The 26,238-nt window shown below is 40.4% G+C and overlaps 2 protein-coding genes and 1 long non-coding RNA gene across 4 annotated transcripts in view; 1 reads left to right on the top strand and 2 right to left on the bottom strand.

Moving 5' to 3' along the window:
* The window catches only part of Miga (mitoguardin), a 99,199-nt gene that overhangs the window by 17,178 nt on the left and 55,783 nt on the right, over positions 1–26,238 (bottom strand). The gene's annotated exons all lie outside the window — the stretch shown is intronic.
* Positions 906–3,960, bottom strand: LOC138130607 (uncharacterized). Its single transcript, XR_011159613.1, has 3 exons — positions 2,282–3,960; positions 2,134–2,230; positions 906–1,112 (listed from the first exon to the last, which is right to left on the bottom strand). It is a non-coding gene; the product is annotated as an uncharacterized lncRNA (long non-coding RNA).
* uzip (unzipped) lies at positions 4,104–20,999 on the top strand. The gene is made up of 3 exons (XM_069047178.1): positions 4,104–4,284; positions 18,678–18,870; positions 18,923–20,999. Exons 2-3 carry the CDS (start codon positions 18,678–18,680, stop codon positions 20,170–20,172), a joined length of 1,443 nt encoding a protein of 480 aa, XP_068903279.1. The 5' UTR covers positions 4,104–4,284; the 3' UTR covers positions 20,173–20,999.

Raw genomic sequence — 26,238 nt, 5'->3', positions numbered from 1 at the left:
TGACAAAGAATGAAATAAAACTCGGCCCGAAAGCCATTGTAGAATTTATCTCGCGAGATGAAGGCAAATAAAAAAATGAGCACAATTGGGATGAAAAATTGCAGCGCGACACAAAATGATCCAGTCGAACGCCACTCGTGTCCGCACAATAGACCCAACAACACACGTCTATCGTTGCAGACTTGATATTTAAGCTTGGGTTTCATTAAACACTTTCTACCACAATCATTCTCCTTCACTCAGCCTCTATTTTTGCGACTGCATCATTCGCAACCTTCCATTAATTTTGTTATTGCCTTCATTGTCTTCGCGTCTGGGTCGGCCAGAGATGACATCATAATTTCACATTACGTTTTCGCATTTACCCTCGTTCGAGATTAGGTCATTTTTTTCGACCCGCTGTTTACCTCTGGAAAATTGAGTGGTGTTTGAACGACAGACTGCATAATAAAATTGCCATCCGAGCTGGGGAGCTTTAACGGACGGTGTATTTTACTACTGTCCATAAAAATGATTTTAGGTGGCGCTACAGCTGCCACCCCATATACCGGGTGTGTCGTGATAATCCTGAATAGTCGACGAGGTGGTGGGGGATCAGGGTGCAATTTGCAACTGTTTCCCAGCTGCATCCCTCTTACACAAGGAGAAAAGAAAGAAGATTTTGGGATTTTTTGAAAATGAAGCGCATTTAAAAAATTCGAAAAACATTACATCCTGTTTTCAATCTTTATTCCCAGCTACAACTCAACTTTGGACAATGAAACAATTCATTTATCAACACTAATTAAAATATCCTTAAATCCGAAGCCCATAACTTCGAAACTTAATTAATTTGATATCTTTCATAATTTGAGATTTTCAATCTAGATCTAGATTATAAGTACATATTTATATTTATCAAATACATATTTATATTTATCAAATACATATTCCCTAAACACTAAAATAACTTATACTCTGAGGAGAAAAACTTTACTCATTTCCGAATCAATTTTCGTAATTCTGCTCCAGATTTGGCAATTCCTCTCTAAAAGCTTTTACCCCATTGGGTGTCGTATTGTTCAGCGATTACCATCCAGTAGTCGTTGGATAAATACAACTAAAAAAATGAACTGAAGAAAAAAATGTACATACAGGCTGGTCCAACACTTACCATTTTTGCGATTACGCGGTTTCTAACTATCGAAAAATTTTTTCGCTTGGCTAGGAAGAGACACACATTATGGAGCTATAAGCCTGTCCCATTATTTTATTTATTATCAATTGGGTTTCGCGTCAAGAGGCGATAAAATGAAATTAATCAAAATTCAAAAAAAAAATTTTAATCTAAATAGGTTCAAACTAATACAGAAAACAGAAACCTGAAAATAAAAAAAATTAAAACGCATCACATTGCCGATTTATTTGCAATTAAAGAAGGTGCCGCACAACTGACAGGAATTTATGACGCAGTTACACTAAGTGCCTAATCACAAACCAAACCAGAAGTAAGATTTACAATACCCCATCGCCAAACTGCAGGTACTTAGCCTGTCAGGGCCGAACTCGACTATTTTACGCCTAGCAATTTCGGCAAACATTTTGAAGAAATTTTCAAATAAATTACGTAATGAAGTTGAAATTATTCAATATTCAGTTTTCTAAAATATCTATTTTTCATTTAAAGAAAAATCCTTTACTTGCTGCGAATCGTTTCTATCATAAACTGGAATTTCACCAGTACTGACCTGAAAAATGGTTTCGGGGGAGCCGACAGCCCTGCGTCAAAAAGATTTATTGGGGGGCCACCACATTACGAGCTGTCCTATTCAGCTCTACCATAAACGGTCTTGGATTCCAGCTTTCTTTAACTTGATATTTGATCGCAATTTTCACTATTATCTAATTATAATTCAAAGTCGGAAGTGGATCAATCAAAAAGGTGAGGAGTTCTGTAACTAGTAGAGCAAAAAAAAGCTTTCAATATTTCATCACAAAAATTTAATTGAAAAAAATTGATCATGCTCAATCATAAAATATTAATTGTAGATTGTGCCTACCGAGTTTCAGAATTTTTGGACAATTATTAAACGTGTAATCGCAAAAATGGTAAGTGTTGGACCACCCTGTATAATTAAAGAAAATAATTGTCACGGCCATCTCGTTCTCCTGATTTGTCAGCTATAGAATATTCATGGAACACAATGGGGAATAGTTTGAGACTACTAACTTTCATCTTCCTCCAGATGAACTACAACGTTATGTTAATTCTTGAGGTAAGGTACCAGAATAACTACTTTACCAGAAGCTTATACCGAAGAATTGGAAAATGCGTTGCATGCGGTGATGTGAAATATGTATATTTTTTTTCCACAAAGCAAACATTTCGAAAAAGTTTATCCCTGTAAATAATTCTATTTGTTCAGGATGGAGCAACTTTTTCGTCATTAGAAAAAAATGTGCAATACAGTTGAGAGTTTTTAGACAGCATTATAAAAAAAATATATCAAAGGGAGAGTAAACCGAGTATTTTTTACGACGTATTTTCTTGCTACGATTTTTAACATTTTCAGTCAATGAAAGCCCTAATAGATGAATTTCGTCCGGCAATCACCCTTTTCGATTTCCAATTAATTAGGATTCAATCCAAACTTCATCCTTATTCTAGTTAGAGTCATCATTCCGAAGTTGGTAAATTGGCCAGCAACAGGTGGACAAATGAAACATTATTTGATTTGTTATAGAAATGTTCACTTCATTGGTTTCATACGTAAAAAAATAAGAATGCTTAAATACACTAGAGAGTGTATTATAAATACGTATTGAGAAAAATAAAAAATTGAGTTTCTTAAGGTTGGTAGATTAGTTAAATAGGAAAAGAAATTGTAGTACGTCAAAAAAGTGCAACGCAAGTTGTCAAATGACTTAGTTTTCTTATGTGTTATTAACAAAATGAAAGCACTTTAATATTAAAATGTAAACAACGATCTGACAAGGTTAAAATGTTACATACAATAATTACAAAGATCTAACACGCTAGTAAAACTAGTAAACAGTAGTAAAAAAGGGTCACAAAAAGATTTTTTGTCACACCTGATGCATAAATTAAGAAACTACCTGATGCCTACCTAATGGATTGTCACACGTTTCATAGACAAACACCATATACTTCTTTATTCCAAACTGAATTAACGAAATAATATTCAATTGACAAATTAGAAAATCAAATAAATTCCCGCCATAACAATAAAATATATAAAATGTTAATCTCTCCATTTCACAGTGTGAATTGTTTAAACAACAAAGATATACAGAAAATGTGCACAACAGGTGTACAAATTTACATAGATTGCTTTTCTACTTATGCAAATATGGAAGAAACAGAATGTCTAATATTATGGTGCCATATTTTTTCCAAATTAAATTGTGATGTCATTGCTACCATACGACAAACCAGAATATCGTTCTATTGTTAGTCGATGTCATAAACATGATTTATTTTGCTCAATACGTAGATATGCAAAATTCAGAAATTAATCACGGCTAGCATAGTGACTTTAAAAATGTTACGTAATCTTACAAGTCGTAAATATAACAGCTGTCAAGACACAAAATATTTTGTTGGAATAATAGTGAAGTAAGTATTAGTGCGTTGTGTTCTCTACCTATTGCGTCTTAAACCTTTTAAAACAAATTTCTATTTTCACCCCCTTTTACTCTTACTCTCCTCCGAAAGCGTCACTCTCATTTGAAACTGTTACACAACCTTGCGTTCAACCTGAAGACGACCTCTTAACAGATCGAAACACGTGTACCCATTTAACCGATGACCGAATCGATCGGTCTCGCACCTCGAAGAACACACCTCACGTGGAACGCAAATCCAAGAGAAAAATACGTCGAATACGATCCTGTGGCACGACCCTCGTCCGTTGGACCCCAAACGGACCGCAGGTAATGGCCAAAAACGCCACCAAAGGAATGAATAGAGGAGAGCGCTACAACAATCGACCCGGACTATGAATAGTGACGTAGTTCCGGGGCCAATCGAAGCGCTGCACCGGGCCCCACTCAGACTTGTGTCCGTAAAACCGGCAAAACGCGCGGGGACTACGCCATTAGCCGTTCGAATCTCGTTAAGAGAGTGCGTGAACCCCTCTCGTCCAACGAAAATCGTTAGTGTTCTGTCGTCATTCCGACAGTGTGAAGTGCGAAAAATAAATAAATACAGGGTGAACCATATCTATTCCTTTCGGATTTTTCCCATATCAGGATAGTCGATTTTGGTCGTTAGAACAATCGAAGGTAAGGAAAAACTAGACGGCGTGCAAACCGGTGCTTCCCTCACTTTTTGACACCTGTCAACCCATCACCCCATCTCTTCGATCGGACCACCTACCCCATCTCGCAGACCAAATGACCACCACCGGTGACCCCCCAGTCATTCCGCTACAAATCGGGCTTTAACTGACCGCGAACGAAAGCTCGAAGAAAGCCATCAGGTGTGTTCACACCTGGTGAACGCGAGCGTGATCCGCGACATTGTTCTTCCTGCGTCTTTGTGGTTCTTCGCTAATCGAGTCCGAAGGAACGTGCCTCGCTGGAGGAGAGACGGATTAGATCTGGCAGGCGCCAGGTTTTCCATATCCGGAAGAAAATCTCCAGACGATGATTCCGAAAGGGATCTGCGTGGGTCGTCGCGGTTCGACCGGAAAAATCCGGCTGCATTGTGTTGCGGCGATTTTGTCCGGTTTGTGCAGCAGATCGAAAGATAACGACGGCCGGACGTTCATTAATTAAGAATGCATCTGGTTCGAATTGGACTAGAAAGGGTCTTTGTTTGGGTGTTTGAAAATTAGATTTGTGATGGGAGATTCGGTCTAAAAAATTGGTTCTGGTGCGGATTAGTCGTGACCACTTCGTTCGTGCTTGTTTCGAAACTTCAAAACAAATTAAAAGTAAGTTTGGGAGAATGAGGTTAACAAACAGAAGTAACCGGAGTTTGAAAGACGTTTGTTTAGATGCATTTCAAAGTATTTTATTGTTGAGTGACATGCAGATACGAAACTGTCGCAATTTAGGAGACACTTGCACATTTTCACCTAGATCAGGATGCATTTCAAGACATTTTACGGCTGGTTTTAAGAGATCGACTGCAAAGTGGGTCATAATTTTGTAATTTAATCGACTTTACTGTCTTGTATTTTCTGGTTTGGTGCCATGGCGGCACGGTTCTTGGTGTTCTAGTTTAGAGACTTGCAGAATGTACGATTTCCCCTATTTAGATCTTTTTACAAATAAATACGTATGTAGTTAAATGTGAAACTATACAAAAATATTTTTTCTAACTAATGGGAAGGTGAGAGTGCGGTAATGCCATGAGTCCCATACAAAAATTTTTCTAGCAAAACAATCAACATCTAAACAAATATAAAATTTGATATTTCTAAAACGAAGATCGCGCGACAACTTCAATTGTTTTCGATGCACTCTTGTGATTCGGTTGTTCCGGTGCATGTATTTGCATAACGCCAGAGTGACATAATGACACGCTACGGTGCTTTTTTACCGTTTTTTTTTTTACTTTTTCCACTGTTACGCACTAAAACTGGTATGTACCTACAATGTAGTAATTTTTTTAACAATCGTAGAAAAATATTTTTATTGGAATTTTTCTTATGTAAGTAAAAAAGAACGAAGTAATAAGATTTTCATTAGAATAAACATTTCCTTAAAATTTTCCAAGATTTATTGTCCACATTGCAAAAAATTAGTAGCAAGATCTTGTAAACATTTTCTTTAAAAAATGATAATCAAAAATGATATTTTTTTGAAAGATTAATATTTGACAATAAAATAATCAAGGAGAAATTGATAACATTTAGGTGTACATATTTCAAAAAATTCTGCGATTAGTGAGGATAAACTGATGCTCCTCTAATTTAGTAATCTTCAGAATGAATAGTAAGTATGTACCTACTGCAAGACATATAAATACATATATTTTTTCCACCATCCATTATCCAATATGATTTCGCAAAGGGTCTTAACTTTTAATGGTAATTTAAACCAATAAAATTTATTTCAATCAAAAATGTATTTATCTTTGGAGTCTCGAAGCATGTAACGAACACTGAAATAGAAACATCATAACTAGACAATTTGACTGATCTGCCACAAATTCTTTGAAATATTTAATTTGTCGTGAAAACGTTTTTGAAACCTGCTTAACACATTTTTGAAAATGTGATGCAACTCCCACTTTCCTCGTGACGCTTTTCAACTTTGTGCACCAAGGAGGGCATCTTTCAATTGAATCGTTTATGTTGTTGTTACCAACTATGTACATTAAACAAAGTCCAATTAAATTACCGCTGCACTATTATTTCATCTAAATAGAATTGTTGTCAATAACACTGTCCATGTTCTTTTTAAAAAAATGTGTTCCTCTTCATGCTTAATAATTCCATCATGTACTCGACAATCGCGTTACAGCACAATAGAGTTTGCAAACTCCCCTTTCGCACACAGAAAAACACGAGTTGCAAAACACAAAGCAAACAGTAACCATTTTAAAATATAATTTTCCAACGGTGTATTTTTTAAATTCGACTCTGAAACTGACACGCCGGATTGTTCCGTTGCAGTCGTCGTCGTCGTCCTTTTTCAGCAAATTGCATTTCGATATTCCATTGTCGAGAAGATTCCGAAATCGTGCATGCGACCAACGGTTCGATTCGCCGCCTTTGTTCCTTCTTCGGCCGTCAGCCCCGGCCGGAAACGACCGTTACTTTCCGGGTAGACCGCGACGTATCCTGTGGAAAAAATCGCGAATCCGGGGCGCCTGGAAAAGCTCAAGGCCGCCGTTATTAAATTCCACCCTTGACGGGTCGCCCGCCGTATGCTAAATTCCTTCACGGTCCGCTGCGTCCGTTAAATGGATATTTATCGGTTCTTCAGGTTCATTACTGTGAGTCGATTTTAATCAGACGGGTGAAGATTAGCAATGCGGTGAAGCTGCGACGATCGATATCTTCATTAATCGAGACAAGCCTCTCGAGGATTAGGGAAGAATCGTCGGCGAACCAATTTAAGTGTCGCAAGTTCGGAGGAAACCTCGTGGGAAGAAGAAAGAGTCTCTCTTGCCGTTACGTCAGTCCTACGCGAGTGCATATTTTGAATTTCTCGACCGGTCCCTGGGGACGCTCGCTACAAACACGAAACATCCAGCAGGTGATGAATATTCAAGCGCACGCCAACGGCACCCGAAAGATCTTCGCGTCATTAGCATAACAGCATTTTTATTTCTAATTAATAGGAAACTGTGTCGGAGCGAAAAAGCGGGATCTGGTGTGGCGATCGTGACACTCTCTAATGAATCAGGTGGCAAAATATAAACACAAACCCACATATTGTATGGTAATTTTTACTACGAGCCAAGTACTCGCATGACTTTTTTTTTTCGCACATCATCTCGATTGACAATTTGTCCGGCAACGCTGCCGAATTTCCTTCCAAAAATACACCATGACTCGACGGATTCGTGGGTGGGAATTACCATTTCATCGAACGAAAGCCATTTAGAACCTACGCACTTCCACGACGATAAATAAAGATACACCTTTTACGGATTTCGTTTATAAAAGGCCTTCCAAGAGGTTTTGGATTGTCTTGAAAACGGATTTTTCACTGCCAACAAAACAAACTCCGGCTGACCGCCAAATCGAGTAGGTAGTACATACACAAAAACTAAAAAAAAAATATTTTTTTTTGTCTTCGGAGATAAACAATACATTGATATCGACTTGTTTTTCGTTTTCTAATTTAGTGACAAGTTATGATAACTTTGTAAAATGTATTTCACTTTTTGCTATTTATTTTATTGAAAATCTTTTATCAAGAAAATAAATTATTATGCTTGGAATTATACGTATACTGTGGGTCAAGTTCATGATAAGAGAAGTGGAATTTTTCCTTGCCAATTGTTAAAGTTTCCGAAGGATGCGTTTAGAAAAAAATTGCTTCAACAAAAACATTTCTTTTGTCTGGAACATGCTGCACCACAACAAAACACTCATGCACATTCAACTATTTTGTTGTTCTCTCCTCGGGGAATACCCTGTGTATGCTAAGATTTCGCAAGTTGCTCGTTTTTCACGCAGTACAGTTGGCCAGATGAGCCGCATTTAGATAAGCCTTACAGTACGGACCAGATTAAACACATAAAACATTTAATATCGTGGCACTAAACGCAGGTCGTAATTGTAAAGACACTAAAGTTGTTGATATTGCGTGAAGGAGCACTCGTTTCGCCTTTACTCTTAACTGTTATTATTTTTTATACGAAGATTCATAAAGATTTTCCACTTTGAAGACCGATTTACATATACGTTTTCATTATGCGTCCAGTTATAAAACGAGATCTTGTTAATGGTTAATGAGGGGTCATTGGTTCTTAAAAGCACATCTGAAAATTTTCTGCCGCCAAAAGTGTTGCGTAGAGCGTATAGTATTTTTTATATTCCGAAAAGGGTTGCCCAGTAAGTAGTACCTACCGTCACTGTCAAGAGGTCTTCAAGCAGACTCACAACAGAAAATTCGTGTACATATTTAGTTCTTAAATTCAAATTGCTCACTTTTTGTTGCCTTGACATATAAATCGATCAGAATTTCTCAGAATTTTAAAAACACTATACCCATTGAAACCACAAATGAAAGGTAGACATTTGGCGTCCAACTAATGCGAGTAACATTCTTGGTCTCTTTATCATGAAAATATCTAACCGATTACTTTATCAGTTTTCCTGAAAGTGCAAAATTATGAATTATTTGTAGAAATTCAAATGAATGACTACTTTTCCCGTAGAACCATTTAAAACAACCAACAATGTGGATTATATTGAGTTCTTTCCAGAAAAATGTTATCAATTAAACCATAAAACGGAAATTGGGTGTTAGTTGCAGAATGGTGAAAACAATGCCCCATTTATATTCTTTGAATAGTGAACAATGCACCGACGATAAAAAATATTTTCTTGCAGTGCAAATTACTGCAATTAATAGTGTTTCACTTGAGTTGTATTCAGTTTCATGTAATCTCGTAGTACCGAGTATATCGTGGATAGAATGTCAGGTTGTCGAGTCACCAACGAATCAAGATAATTTTGTTAAAAAATAATACAACTGTGCCATATTTCAGTACCGCCGATACAGTTCTTCAAGTTTGCAGTTGACCTTGATCCTTCGACCAAGAACCTGACCCATTTAACATTTTTTCGCCAACCTGTGCGTTCGCTCTTGTTAAACGGTCTTCCACGAATCCGACCTTCAATCTCATTCAAATGATTTCCCCGAAAACGCAAGGTACGCAGACTGAATTCTGCACGAAGGTGCGCCCGAATTCACTTCTTCACTAAAACAAACACCTTCGACCGGATCGTAATTCGCTTTTAACGATGTCCGACCGCACCTCGGTGTGATGTCTCGACGTTTTTTGAAATCTTTGACGTTTCGCTCCGGCGATGATGGCCGTCCGTCAGTTCTAACAGTACCCGATAAATTACCCACGGTGGTGCTGATCAAGATGCACCGCGGACGCCATCGAAAACGTACACCGGATCATAGCGAGAATAGCAATTGGACGGTTCGGTCCTCCTCCTTCAATTTGTATCGGAGGAAGCTCGATAATTACTGGACGGAAGCGGCTCGTAAGTGAATTAAGTCCGACATGACTCAAGTTGAGGCAGACTTACGCCAGGAACCGTGGAAATCTTGCAGCGTAACCGGTGTATTTTAATTAGAGGCCGTTAAAAAACCTTGACAGATGGTGCGGCGGTTTCCATAGACGCCGGATTAATTATTTTCGCCCACGCGACTCGGTACTTGCGGTACTGATCGGATTAAAATTGCTCGGGTCCACCCCCGGGGCAAGAAGCGTCTGTTAGTGACGTCAGTCGAGGATCAGGGTGACCTTTTCAACCCTGGCGAGTGACGATAAGTGGTCTATTTACGGCTCCGATCCCCATTGACAGTGATTACCATTGTGAAAAGCAATAAAAACTGTCAGCTTCACACTAATTTAATGAACCCTCACCGTTTAAACGGACGGTCCATTATCCTGTGAATACGCATCTCGCATTGGAGGATCTGATTCGACACGGATGGCATTTCCACCAGAACTTATCAAACTACATAGCTAATTTCCGCCGCATTAAAATTCAATCTACCGTCTCCATCTGGTCTGGTTTTTCTTTTTTGCGTCGAAGAAAAACGCGCTCCATCGACAGTAATTGTGCCATAATTGTAATTGTCTTCCGGTGGCATTGAGATATTCACACGGGACCTTCCGGGCGCCAAGTGACTAATCCAAACACTCCGTCATAAAAGCTTCTGCAGACTCCCAAGAACCGTATCGACTACCTGTGACGTGCCACCCCTAGACGGACATAAAACTGAATGGCAGCGTGTGTGGTGTGTGTTTCGGTTGATTGGACGCGAGGGTGAGGGCGAATGACAAGACCGATCGATGCTCGGGGTGAGAAGAAATCTTCCCGCGAGAAACGATCCGAAGCGGTACCGCAGTGGTACCGAGTTCAAGTTCAACGTCCATGTGCGACACGTCCTTGTCCCTGAACTTGCTCTTTAAATGCGGTACCGGGGGCGTACCGCCGGGGTGTAGCTGGCATCTGCGGTGGTACCTCGACCATCCTTGCGAAGGCCAGCCGGTTTCGGCACGGGCCAACCGAGAAATTCTCGCGTGTGCTCCGACAGATTCGAGGCGCATTCTTGCGTTCTTTTCGCGGCCGATGGAGATGAATCAGTGGTTAGTCACGAGATTAAAAGAAGGGAGGAAATTGACGATTACGTTTGACTCAACGGATGACTCCGAGGCAAGACGCGATCTCGTATATTGACGAGCGCCTGAAAATGGAAACGCTTGGAAGGGATGAAAGAACAAACGAAAGCCTGATCCCAGATCGGGTTGCGCCCAAAAGGCGAACGCTTCCAGGAACCGGAATACGTTACATGATACGTTCGCCATATTGCGTGCTGAAAAAATTCGCTAAGAGCAAATGTACGGTTTTATGACGCGACGCTGGAAACGAAGAGTTGTCCAAGTGTGAAAAATGTGAGAACGGATTCGCGACAGTGAAATGACGTCTGGTGAATTTGTTTAGTCGGAGTTTTAGAGGTGACAGCTTGCTCGGAAAATGGCGCTCAGTTGAGACAACTTTGCACTTGCAAATTTATAGGCCAAGTTTTATTTAAAGGTTACGGTTTGTTTACTTCTTATATTGTTCGGTGGGAGTCTGTTTCTACTTTTGCTTTTTACAACTTGTTAAGTTGTGCAGCTACGTAAGTTTAGCGGCTCCGCTAATGTAAATTCGTGGCTTCTATTTTTTAAATGTTTCATAATGATCTGGTCCAAAAACTTAAAATTATCCTTTCTGTTTTATGGATTGGAATAGGACAACTCCGAGCTTAAAAATGATTTCACCAATCCTTTTTATTTAGTTGGAGGCTTGATATAGCATCAACTAAAGTTTCAACTTTCAATTTTATCTTTGTAAATATAATAACCTCCATAATCTACCGGTTTTCGAACAAGCTGTAGGAAAGATGTGGTAAAGGATTTTTCGGCTTCCCTAACTGGTAAACACACCTTTACCTTTCGATTTACGATTTCCCGTCGGATGTAGTAGTTTCTGGAAGAGTACGGTAAATTTACGGTTAATTTACTCTTTTTACAGTTACTTTAAAATTAAAGTGTTCATACGTTACTTTAATTTACTGTAAAAAACACATTTTTCCGATAAATGTGTTTCTTTAATTTTTATTGACTAATAAATAATAATAATCGTATAGGGAAAATACAATCTATCGGGTTGGCACTTCTGTTTGTCAAAAAGTTTGCCATTTGTTATTTCATAAAAATCTGCAAAAGTAAAACAACCGAAAATTTAATACAAATGTCGTACGGTAAGTGTTTTTCAGCGCTCCAACTAATCAGGTCCTCGGCTTCGCCTCGAACCTGAAATGCAGGAAAATACACCTACCGTACTCTAATGTAAATAACCACATATTTAAATGAGAAGATTAATCTTTGAGCTAATTTTCTTTTTGTCTACATCCTGTGTCACAGTTTTAGATAATTTTTCTTCCAATGTTTAGAAAACCATTACCTCCTTTTCGTTTAACGTAAATTTATTTATCGAATGAATGTGGATTAATGTTTACACATCTAAAAGTTAAGTGAGGTTATAGTTACGTTGTGTTGCACAATGCGATGACATAATCATGTGGGGGTTGCCATTCAAAAGTTGGATATGTTTTTTTCCCCGAAAATTAATTAACGGCGATGCTTACAAAAGATTAGTCAACGTAATCCTAGATTATATCTTAATTTCGACAGCGTCACAACAATGAAAGTGGGTTTTCTTCCAAAGATTATCAAAATTGAAATCTTGTTTCCTGGAACTTTTGAGGAATCCCAGTAAACATGGAAACAATCAAAATTCAATTAACTCTTTTCGATTTTTCTTCAATTTGAGTACATACTGTCTAATATTGGATTTGCCAAAATTGCTCGTACTGTTGGTGTAAATTATGTTCCACTCTTTTACCGCAAGCCGTTGCAATTCTAAAACCAAATTTCTCTTTTCGGATTTTTTTCTAGAAACACAATTTAAGTTGTATCGTCCCCTAGCGTGCCTTATCTCTAAAACCATTAAAACTGATGGCCAGAAATGGTACTACTTTGCAAGTTTACGGTCAGGAAATCATCATTTCCACTCTTTTGTTTTTCATTTTATGAGCCTGCAGACATAAATTGATTTACGCGTGCATGGAGCCTCTTTTAATGACCGACATTACCAACCAACTTAGCTTTTATGTTTTATTTTACCACCTATGTGTCACCTATGCCATTACAACCACGACACTAGCAATAACATTGGCACATGTACCACGCGCAAATTTTTAAGCTACGAACATCAGGTTTTTTGCTCGGTTCAGGTGAGAGTTTTTCCATAACAAGATTCTCATGCTAACTAATTTTTTTGTTGATCGGCTTTTGTTATGCCGGTAAACCTCCTTCGGAAAAACCTTTTTTCATCCGTTATGTAACGATCATTCTTTGACGAGTTGGCAAAAAACACATTAGACACGGAATCGGGAACAAGAAGTGCGCATTAGCACATTATCGACACGTGAAAATGGAAAGTGCCTTATCGCGGCTAAATTGTTCAATGACTCTTGAAAAATTCCCAGATTTATACACCCGTGACATATCAAACCTCACGCATAAAAAAACCCCGATTACATACATTCTCGTGCATTTTCCACCTAAAACCCGCAGTTTCCAATTTTTTGCCTCTTCGGAAGCTGTGACCCGTCCCGACGACCGCATCAAGTTTTAATTTTGACTCCAGCAACCTGTGAAAACCGTTTCGCCCTCCCGATTTATTCATGCCGGATAAGGAACCTCCAACTTTGTGGATTATCACGCTTGCTTTACCCCCATTCAGGTCATTCGGACCAAATCGTGTCTGCATAAGTGCGTGTCTGAACTTGGGCCGAATTGGGGCGAGTTAACGGTCTTAATAAACTCGGCCGTTGTCTAGCCGCCGAGGGATGAACTCGTTTTTCACCCCTTCGAGCCCGACCGATCGGAATTGAGTACTACCGTTTTTCGGTACCATCGTGACCTCGTCTCGAGGTTGTGGTATCCGATTTATTTGGCGCGTTCGAAAACGTGTCTCGGCTGAATTAATTTCATCAATCGTCGAAGCTCCAGAGCTTTGGTTATCGAATTCCGCTCGGGAAATCCATCGCCAGGTACTGCGCTTCGATTCCGGCGACTTTTATATCATCACTCGCTCCTTCATTATCTCGGGCGCACATAAATAATCCGGGAAATTCATTTTACGCTCGGGGAAATGTGGAAGCTGAGGCGTTCACCTTTGCCATAACTGTGATATATGAACAGGGAGTAAACTTTTAGGGGAAGTACCCCGATGGCACTGTCGCGGCTGTCCCATTAATCTCCAAAGCACTCAAATGATAACCAAATAATGATAACAATAACTCATTTTTTTCGTTCGATGCCTATAAAATGAAATCGGTTTGAAAGTCGAGAGTTCTGATCGCAGCCTGCCTCTCGAGTACTATTTTTACCACTTGAAGTGTCGAACCGTTCATCAATTAAGAGATTGGTAACTCGGTCGATTTCTTTCTGCAGTTGAACACACCGCACGCCCTGCTGATTCGATTCGCGACTTGATCCGAAAATTCACGCTTTTTCTCGCATCCAAAACCATCACCGATATCCGTTCCGTTCTTTCTTAGACCTCTTCCATTGATCAAAGTAGCGGTTCGGTTCCGGTCAAATGCCGCATTCCGGTTCGTTAACGTTGCACAACAATTCGGTGTCGCGGCTTCAAGTCTGGAAATCCGATACCAGTATGTAAATAAGACTTCTTTCGGTGGATTAGTGTGTTGGCGAGGTTTCAATGCCCCGTTCGCGTGATCGAGATGCGATTGTGTGGACGACGCGATTAATTAGAACCCGAGGGGACTCCCCCGACTCCGTCCTGGAATGTCGTGGCCAACGTGGATCTCACATGCGCCAGCCAAGCAACTTCCAGGACTTTGAACTGAAAACGTGTCTGTCGGTGTAAATAAGAGTTAACACCTGTCCCGGTTCTAGTTTCCGGAGAAAAACTGGACCAGTCTGCGTAAAATTTGCCCGTAAATTATTCACAACTGATGTAAGTGATCGACGTTCTAATTACAAAATCGAATCGATTCCGACTGTTGCATAATTAAGCGCGCCATCGAGGTCAAGTTAAAGGCCATCGCAGGAAACTGATTGCGGGATCGCGACCACGTTCGAATCTTTCCATTCTGACCCTCCCAAAAACGGAAAAAATCGACAAGGTCCCAGATAAATCGGACACCTGATCACTCACAACTGATTTGCAATTCAAATATGTATTTAGTTGGCCGAAATTCGAACTCATGCACGGTTCTGGACGGTGGTACCATGGGCGTCGCCGATCGCGGTTCCAACATGGAAGAGGTCGGATCTTTCCGTACGCGGGTGTAAATTACTCCGGGGCACCAATACAAACACAATTCCGCTATTGTGACACTGATGAATTATGCAGCGACTCTGATGGCGTGCGAGGTATTTATCAAAACGTCTGGCATTTATTCAAATCGTGTCCGACCCTTTTTGTTTTGGAAAAAGCACACACGAACGATTCATTTAAGGGAGCTTTTCCCCACTGATTCCACCGCGAAACGTCAAAAGGGAGCTTCGAGAGGATTCCTCAAAGCTTTCGATTCTTTGACGATTTGACGAAGGGGACAAATGGAAAATGCATCCGACTGATTAACTTGTAGAGGTGCGAAATGCTAGAGCTCCTTGCTCATTACGGACCGGTGAAAAGTTTCAACTGGATTCTGTTTTTTGTTGTATTAATAGTGTAGCCAGCAGAGGCGTGTTTGATAAAGGCCAATATAGAAAACGATTATGGTCTTAAAATAGACCCATTCATATAGAAATGACGATCGAGCACAAATAGACGCCAAGTTGAATTAGAACAATTGATCCGTCGATGAAAGCTGCACCATTCATTCTTTCAGTTTTTCAAGTTTTGATGAATCTCGTGGTGGAGGAGGTGGCATCGACACCAGGAAGGACTAACAGTATTGTGGAACTTGACACATATCATGTAGTTGGACGCCTATTGCTCATGTTAACGACGACCATATTTCACCATTGTTTAATAACCGGTCATACTCGATCGTTGGAATCGTGCTCACTAGATTTTTCATTCTTCCACCCACCTCTTGAAGCATAATTAAGACGACCCCAGATTCTCTCAACCAAACACAATTGATCCGCTAATGTGGGAAGATTGAATTTTTTGCCGCGGTGTCTCCATTGGTCCAACCAGAAAACCAGTTCGTCTGCGTCTCCTGCACCCGAAACCAATAAATCGTCGCCGCATCGACAATTAAACCAATTGTGACAATTTAGACTCGATCCTCGACTTCTTCTCACCCGTCGTCATCTTCGATCACTTATGCATTCATACATGCACACCCACATTCTCCCGTGGTGACTTGTAATTACCCTACGTGACCGGCGTTCCACGGACGATAAATCATGTCGGACGTTTGTGATCCGCACATGGGCAAACCCCTTCATTAGCGAATTATCAAAATCCAGAAGCTTTCGGCGTCCGTTCCTCCGGTCTAATCGAATAATTCCGTTGCTGTTGCACGCCTGTCCGCGTGCACCTTTATCGCACCCGTTGCCATGCCAACACCCCTATTTCGGTCCGCGTTGCAATCGTAAACACACGTGGCCCCCTCCAGTTTCGCAACCCTCTAACTGCGTCAGCCACCCTCAAGGCGTCCCGCGTCAAGTGGCATCCGTTCTCTCGATTTGGGGGAATTTACGATTTTTTTTGGCGGAGCGTGCACTGTAAAAAGGTTAATGCCACCGATTGAACGGATTGCGGGGGTGGAGGGCGCCCTCGCGACACGCGAAGCCTGCACAGATCCTCTTACACACGTGCCACTTGACAATAGGGATTCGAGGGCGCCCCGGATTCTTTCCCGATGTCGGAGAAATCCGGGAGAAGGGGAGGAAGTCTCAAATCCTTCAACATCAGATGAGATAAGAATGAGATTCTTAAAATTCGTTGCTTCAACTACCAAATCTCACGCGACTTCATGAAGTTTTTGTAAAGCAGCAACCAGCTTCCAGAGATCGAATCTACCGTGGGTTTGCAGCAAAAAAAGGACTTTCAAAAATTTTGCCTTCAGCAATTGCTTCACAGACGGTGGATCACCAAGAGCCAATAAGTTTTTCTCTATAATTCCCTAAACCGTGCTTCTTTAAGTTAGAACTGTCTGCTCAAGTGGCGAATTTTACATCTACAGTAGATCACCAAAAGCCAAAACTTTTTCTTTACAATCCCTTCAATCATGTTTCTCTGTTAGGAACTGTCTGCACAAATGGCGAATTCTATATCTACAGGAAATCACCAAGAGCCAACAAGCTTCTCCTTGTACCTCCCTAAATCATTTTTCTTTAGGTTAGGAACTATCTGTAGAAATGGCTTTTGCAGGAAGCCTAAAGTGGTTTTGGTTCCATCACTACCAAGGTTGTTTTGTCTGCAATTTCCCCTTGCTTTCAGTGTCTGTGTCCTATTGTTTTGCACGCTAGATATTTTGTGCTTTATTTGGTACAATTATCAATTCTGCAACAGGTTGCTGCATGACATATCTAACAACACCATCAACAATGTTGTCTTCTAACGGTATCCCGTCTGTTTAAATACTCCAACATTTGCAACAACTCTTCTATTAGTGTTTGCGTATTTGTTCAAACACCTGTTTATGCAAATGTACTGTATCCCTTTGGGAGTGAAGCAATGCCTCCAGTGTGGTCGTGCGCCTGCTCGGACACATTTGTACTCTTCACGTACGAGGTCTTTGTTCGCGACGTAATTACGGAGTTTAAATTACCTGAAGGTATGCAGGAAGCCGCGACTCTTGAGATCAGTCGAGGAGATAGAGAACGTCCGGAAATCGATTGAAACCCGGAGAAAAAGCGGCCTATGATTCATTGCGATTGTCTGACTAACGGTTGTGGGCGTGTAATCGAATGCTTTTTGTCAAGAGAGAGCAGTTTCGGAGGCTCAATTTGCCTGTTCCAGATTTGACTGCGAGAAATCTCCAGGTGGTCCCTGGACCGATCTCTCTTCCGCGACACACTTCTCTGGTGTTGGAACGCTCCTTCCAGAAGAAAATCCTCGGCGCCGGCTCGAAGATTAGAACGTTTTAATTGCGTCGCTCTAATTACGCAGATTAATCATCGTTTGATGTTTCCACGCGAAAAATTCTACTATCGTTCTGTCTGAAGAGGCGCCTTCGGGCTCCGGCATGCGGTGAAACTTGGCATTATCGACATGTCAAGCCAATTAATCTCTTAATAGTGTATTCATGCACGAGTTACGTAAGATTTTTTGCCGATCAAGTGCCGAGATCGATCCCGGCCGTGTGCACCATCACCACTCTTCTCGGGTGTTAATCCTTCTTTAAATATCACACTTTTAGCTGAATTAATTCGTGTTTGCATAACAGTCAAACCCGTTCGTCGGAACGCTGAAACTGAAAGCTGAAATACCCGAGATGAAATGTGAAAAAAAAAACGATAACTTTCCAATTATGTCAGAAGTTATGACGGTGATGACTGTAACTTTTACTTCCCCGCCAGCGCAGAAATTGATTTTTAATTAGAGCCTGATAGGTCATCGATCGTCGCGGCAAAAATCGAAAACGAACTCTGAACTTTGGTTCAAGGTTTGGACGATATAAAAACTCGAGTCCCCCACGTACGGCATTATCTGAGTTTTCGAGATTTATTGCAGCTGTTGCCCTTATCCCCGTAGCAAATGGCCCGTGCTGCATGGAGGCTCTGCATAATCCCCTAGCGGAAAATTGAAATATCCTTAAAATGTTACAACGTTACCGTTCGACCAGTTTTTCTCCGCTTGACCGTATCTTTTCTCGTGATTGACGGTTAATACAGCCTCGAGCTGTGGGTTTGTCGGCATCTAGTTTTACTCGAACCGTTTCCCATTCCGGATTCACTCTCTAACAGCGATCTTTTTTTACAGATGACGAGGATATCGTCCGCTTTTATCCTCACCCTTTTGGTCGCGCTCGTCCGTGCGGACACTTCGGTCTACATCCTGTCCGAAAATCTGGAACAGGTCGTGACTTCGTCCACTCTTCAATGGGTGTCATCGTCCGGTTTCAACGAGAGCATGCTCAACAACGCCGTGGTCGCGGCGTATCAAGTGATCGACGGTGAGTCAATCGTCGTTTCTTTGAATCTTCGGCTAAATTCCACCGTTTCCAGACCAGGATAGCGCCGATGAAGTCGCCACCGGCAAACCAGTGTACGTCTGCAGGGCCAAGATCAACTACGTGTGGGTCTCGGGTCAGTTGAGACCCAAGAAGCGAGCCTGCGTCGTGTCAATGTACAAGAAAGTATCCCCTCACAGCACTTTCGAAGTGTTGATCAACATCGAAGACAGCGCCAGGTTGAGCTGGGTGTACAAAGACAAGTACACCACGTCGAGTCCGCAAGGTGCTGTGACCAGCGGCGAAGGACGCGAAGGAACCACGAGGACCTTCGTGGCCAGACGCAAGACCAAGAGCCACAACAAACCAGGATCTCTGACTTACAACATCGGTAAGTTCAACCCGTCCGAGAATTTGGGAGTGTTCGACGTGGTCGACCAGAACAACGACGAACTGACCTTCGAAGACGGAGAGATCTTGGTGGAGACCGAACCCATCAGCTACGAACTCAAAGCTGTGAAGTTCGACCGGATCCGCGCCAGACACCCCAAGAAGTTAAGAGTTTTGGGCCACGCCATCTTGAAGAACACCGAAACCGGCGTGCAGAGAGTCGACACTGTGATCAGCTACAACTACACCTACTCCATGTATTGGGGCAAAGGTCACGGTCTCCTCACCGGACTCAACTTCACCGTCTACCTGGCCAACGGTACCAAGAGAGGCAACTGGGCCTTGCCCAAAACTGAAGAGATCGTAGAAACCCAGACAATCGAGAAGTACCTGGACGAAGGTACCGCCGTCAACGTGACCCTCTACGGAAATTACACCGAATCTGACGTCCCCTACACTGCCACCGTCCACTCCCTCTACAAGGACAAAGAAGATAAGCACAGGTTGTTGTCGGAGAGCAAACGCGAGCACCACATGACCGACATCTACATAGATTTTGGACCGGTCTATTATTTGCACAATAACAGTCACGTACCCACTACTACCACCACGACCACGACCACCACCACGACCACTTCGGCCACCACGAGCAAGACCAAGTCGACGACTCACAACGTCTCTCCTTTGGACATCCCCCAAGTGGTCCAGGTCGGCAACTCCGAGAAGAAACCGGACGAGGCCTCCGCCATCAAGATCCACGAGAACAGCAGCATGATGTCCGACGCCAGCAACGCAGAGGCTGAGGTCGCCACGACGACGAAGAAGAACGCGCAAGGTGCGAGCTCGTCGACGCGCGCCGTGGTCGACCTGATGGTGCTGGGAGCGGTTTCGATCGTCGTGCGTCGAGTGACGTAAAGCAGTTTCGATCCGGACCTGGACCAGTTCTGATTGTGGCTTGCTTTAGAGTGTGCGCGTCAGGGATGCGAGTGCGGAGGAATCGAATGGTGTGGCCTCGGCTTTAAATATTCTATCATCTGTAGAATTATGTATCGGTTATTTTTCATCAGTAGTCATCATACGAAGAGTGTAAATAGACTGTAAATATGTGGACAAGGCGAAGGTACGGCACCTCTAAGTGTAATAATAGTGGTGGTGATATTTTGTTAAATTGCGAAAAGTAACGTCCATGTTTGTTAGCGACTAAGATGGCGACATATACCAGGCGAGGATATATTTTTGCTATTATCAACTTCAGGCTAGTTTCCAGTATTGATGATGAGGATGTACAAAATGAGACGTGAACGCGGTTCATTCCATTATTTCAGTACAAAATTGTTTCCAGTTTTAGGATAGAGTGGATTTTCAAAAAAAAAAAATGCTTTCAAGTAACAAATCCAGTGAACGTTCGTAAACAATTAATAGATATTCAGGTACATGTGATAATGTTGTATTTATGCTAAATAGCTTCTTCTAAAGCTTTCCAAGTATTCGAATCAAATAAAAAAAAATCAAAAACCACAAAAAATCGTTGACAATTTTCCAATATTCGTGTTCCTAATGATAAATAAACCAAGCACTTTGATGTTTGTTGCTCTAGAACTAAAGACGGCGATTTTGATTGAATACTACCAGACAGCGTGATTACCCATTGGACTGACACATGTAAAAAGGATTACTTGTTCTAAATGTACATTTCATGTAACTGTAGATATTTTAAAATATACTTAAAACCATATACGAGACACCTTCTTTTATTTCTCCCTGCTCCACCAGAATCGATCAAATTTTCCACCTTCGGAAAAGTAACGCCGCCGGAAGTACGTCGGTACCTTTTCTGTCAACCAGCGGAAACATCGCCATATGTTTCCACCAGCGACGTGTACTTGTCGCGTAATTGTTTTGTGTCAAGGCCGCATCAATCAAGATCCGTGCAATAAAACAAATTCTATGATTGTGATGACCGACTTGATAGTAAAATTGGGACAAAAATAGATCTTTTTCGGGCGATGAGATCACGCCAAGAAATTGATCTTCACCGAGAGTCTCCAGGGGAGCGAAACCGAACGGGACACGTTCGATTAAAATGAGCACCGATAAAATGGCGATAAATTCCAACGACCTTATGAATAAATATTTATTTCCTCGGTAAATAAACACGTCGAGGAAGATTTCTCCGTCGGATGGGAACGTTGCGAACACGCCCGACCAGTACAAAGAAGACTTGTGCTTACACTTTGTAAATTATTCACGAAGTCACGTTGGAAATTGGGATCGCCGAGTGTCCAGCAGTTGCCACACTCGAACCACACGAGTGTTGTTGCAGTGTTGGCGCTCGCAACATTTTGGGAACCTCGGGTCGGTGCAGTTGCAGCGACGGCGACGCGACGTGCATTTTTTGCCTTGTTATCTGTCAACGCCCGGTGCATTTCATGTGGCGCCATCGGAGTCTTAATGCCTTTGAAAAACGAGACGGACGCTCCTAGTCGAACATGTCGTGACCTGTTTTCGGTTTTTCGGGCCCTAATTCATTACCACGTAATTACTCTTGTCTGGACTTGGACAATTAGATAGTGATCTTTCGTGTCAAGCTCGAATGTGACGTTACGTCTGAAGAATGCTTCCGGATAGGAGGGTGCACGCTGACGAACGTTATAGACCCTATAAACTCCTAAAAACTTTCACGAAAGCGGAAATTTTAGTTTAATTGGGAAGAGAAGAAAACTCGGACTTCGTGCGACTTCTATTAGTTCCACTACATTTTTTTCATGTGCTCTTGTCTGATTGGTCTACTTTAGAGACAAAATCTAGAACAGTGTCGATCGCAGTAAGTCCAGGTATTTAGCAATGGATCAAGCGAGACCGAAATTGCTGCCAACGAAGATATATTTGGGGAAGTTTATGTGATTATTGTACTAACTCCACTACTAACTTGAGACTTGAGATATTGAACGACTATTAAGATGCCTAAGCCTGTTCTAACATGAACACAAGTTTGTATTCCATGAATAACAGAGAATAACTGTTACGCTTTGTTACCACTCTAGTATGTACTAACAATTTGCAAAATTTCCACAGAAACAAATGGTAATTTTACTTTCTAAAACATGAAACCACATCTTTATCAGATGTGAGACAAAATTCTTCATCTCGAAATGTCATCTAGATTAGAATATTTATTATCTTAATTGCGTCGGAGCTGTGCATAAAATTGCTATTATCATTTTTATCCTTCCACATTTTTTTTATTACTCACAACTTAACTGGCGTAGTTCAGAAAGTAAGCACTTGAACCGATCACCCGTAGATATAAAAATAACTTTGTAACGTGCACTTAATAGGTACAAGCTTGCAACATTATTCAAGAATGATCTGTTGTAATTTTTAAACACAATTTGAGTGTTGTTGTTTACAGCGTCGGTGAAACATCGTGAAAAATACAAAGTCCTCTTCCAAAACATTACTTTTTTTTTTATGAAAAGCTATTCACGTTCAATCTGTCACTTCTATGTAGGTTGAACGTAAAACTTCTGCATCTATGTGACGGGAATCAAGAAATTTCATTCCGACCAGTTTTAGCAATATGTTCTGATATTTTGAATTGTTGTGTTCTTGTATTTTTCATCCGATCACATATTGTGTCAACACCGTGTTAACACAAAGACACTGAAGATCAAAACAAACGTGAAGAGACAATGGAGGGAACATTCCAGCCAGTCAACTAAAAACACTCATGCATTATACATAAAGAATACAATGTTTTCCAATTCGACCGTATATGTTACAATCTAGGGGTAATCCTCTTTCAAACATTTCATTTCAGGAAGTTTACGAGCGCGATACTTCCAAAGAAAATTGAATTAGATTACTCATCACTTTTCAAGTATCGCAGTGAAAAACATCCATAATATTAGATACAGCAGAAACTGTCAATATCATTCAGTTCATCGTCTGAGTCTACCTCTTGGTCATCATTCCTTTCAGACACAACGCACATAATTATTGTAATTTATTATTTTGATAATCACGTAATTATGTACGATCAGTGTTGTCAGGTAATCAGCCAACAAATTAGTTATACAAATAGAACGATATGTAGGTCATTTCAACACAAAAAAAGCGGAAATCGAGAAATTTCCATACAGCTACTTTAATATTCAAAACTGTGAAATCTTTATACCATAAATAGAATATGAACGACGTTTCCGCTTTTTAATAGAAAACGAAGGACATTGTTATGCAACATTTTTGCGAAAAAGACTAACACTCGGTACAAGGAGATTATATAAGGTGTTTCTAAATAAATGCAAAAACTGTATTATCAGTGAATTGCTCATTGTCATTACTAATGCAGAATAATAAAAGAAGGCTTATATAACGTATCCGATGAAATCTAAATCATAAAGGATAAATCGATGTATTCAAATTCAAAAGAAACCTAAATTTAAATTATTAAAATTTTCATTTTAAGTTTTACTGTTTGGTTAAACATTTAGACAACCCTTCTCTTCCTTTTTTAAAAATAAAACCTTCTCTGCAATTCCCGAGCTTTGAACTTTAAAAGTTGAAAAGGATGCCAATGTCGAAACTAGATGGTAAAAGATAAACGTAAACAATTTGCAATCAGAGGATCCTGTAGAGGCGGTGCAACTGCAATTTAACTTTATACAAATAGTAAAAGGGATTTCAAAGTGCAAGAACTTGATTTGGACATTTGTACGCAGAACATTTCAACACTCCCTTTAAAGTCGTTCTCTTGCCAGACTTTTATTCAATAATGCGTCAACAATTTTTTCCAACGTTTTGCAATAACTTTGTACCTACTGTGATATTCCATTTTCATGATTCTGTTGATTAACCTTGCATGCATTAAGGATATTACTGTTGACTATAAATTGTCAATCAATTCCATTTAGTGGGCAATAAGCTTGTTTGATTTACCATGTTATTAATACGAAGTAAAGATGGCTAATGCATTAAATGCAACGGAAAATACCCAATAAAGCATGCAGTTTTTACGTTTCAGTAGCTTATGGCAAGCTTATGGTAACAGGTGAAATTTGCCCTCACATCACTAAATACATAAATAATAATATACTCGTATGTTTATTATTTGATGGAAAAGGTTTTTACAGTATGCTTAAAAAATTTCTTATCATTGTTACCTTCGAATTTATAATGCATGTCTATTGTTATCAGAGTTTTTTAAATTTTACGTCAAAAACTTTTTATGATCAAAAATCTGACATTATTACATTTTTTGCAAAAACGTTTATTGAAACCAACACAGTACTTGAAAAATGTAAACTGGGAATGAGAAGAATAAATTTATCATGCCGAATCTTGCTTGCAAGAATTTAGGGAACGCTTTCCAAGTGTCCACCTCGTTAAATGCTTTTTACAAAGCACTCGCTCACAGTGTAGCCCTGTTTGGAGAAACCTGTTGTAGAAGGCTGGTTGCATATGTGTTGAATTACAAGCTAATTTGCGTCTTTGTGAATTTTGGGGTTAGAAATAAACTAGCCAAAAATGAATAGGGAATTCCACAATTTTTCATGGAAAGCAAAATAATTGCCCCAATCCTCCCACGTATTCTTAAACACTGGATAAATTTAAAATGTTACAGGTGCTTGAAACAACACATTTAATGTGTATATTAATATATTTCTAACACATTTCATTACAAATTTTAAACTGTATTTATAAAAAATTCAAAAATGGAAAAATTCCCTATTCATTTTTGCCTAGTTTATTTTGAAAAGAAAATGACCGTTCGTTTCAAATGTATAAATCTAAATTAGATTGTCAGTTCAAGGTTTAAATAAATTATTAAAAGTGAGGTCCTTCCTGCCACAAGCACAAAATGATTCGTGTCTTCGAAAACAGCAGATTCCTATATTTTCTGCGTGAATTTTATCACCTGACACGTGCACCTCCATTTCAAAAGACTGCGAACGTCGTCGTCAGGACCAAGATTCTTTGACCTCTTGTCACTTGTTCCAACAGGGAACACTTCATTGAAAAGAACTCATTTCGAATCAATGGGAGCGTCCGCGAAGGTAAACACCCTTTCAGAAAACGACTTTCAAGGGTCCTTTGAAGTACAGCACGGCGAAGCCACCACGAAACACAATAAACGTTAAATTGAAAATAAAACTTCACCAACTGATTCGGAGAAATATTGCCCCGGATTTTAGGTAATACCAGCAGCAAGATTAATCAGCTGGATTTAATGCGTCAACAGACTGTGCACTTCATGCAATTTCATTTTAAATTTAGGGCCATCAAGAGGGAGCCACATCTGGAGCTCGAGTCTGCAGGGGGAAGACAAGAAGCTTGAACGGGCCTCGAACGGAGGGGTTAAATCATAGAAATCCGCACCCTTTGTCGGTCGAACTTTCAAAACAATTATCCCGCAAAAATGCAACCGCGCAATTATGACGGTCGTTATAATAAACGAGACCCGTTTAAAGTTCTGGTGCTGTGGGGAAGACGATTTATTCGTCGCGTTGACCTCTCCCGTTTCCACCAATTCAGGTAACAGCGTCCACGTAAAAAATTGCGGTCTGGGAGCTCAGAAGTTGGATTTTAAAAACCATTATTAAGAGAAGTCGTAAATCACTTGGAACAACTTCTAAACTGAGGATAATCATCACGGGAAAACACTCGCCTGCCTCGGGATCATTCGAATCGCGATGAATTTTAAATGAAAAGTGCTGAAAGAATACGAACCGTCGTGATTGTTCTCGAGACGTTTGATCTCCTCGCTTTCTGGATTCTCTTTTTTGAAGTTTGAATAAATCTAAAAAAATAAATGACAACTTCATGAAAAAATCATTGAGAAAGTGAAGGATGAACGTAAACAGAGATCTGCATCATGTTCTTCCATAATTCGACAATTCCTTTGAAAATCAATTTTGTTGATGTTTAAGCCAAAGTTTTTATCCAGTCCATTAGAAGAAAAAAAATCCTTTGGAATGTAGT

This window comes from Tenebrio molitor, chromosome 5 (genome assembly GCF_963966145.1).
Source record: "Tenebrio molitor chromosome 5, icTenMoli1.1, whole genome shotgun sequence".
In the NCBI taxonomy this organism is placed as follows: domain Eukaryota; kingdom Metazoa; phylum Arthropoda; class Insecta; order Coleoptera; family Tenebrionidae; genus Tenebrio; species Tenebrio molitor.
Note: the sequence above shows the minus strand (reverse complement) of the source record. Positions and strands in the feature narration are given on the sequence as shown.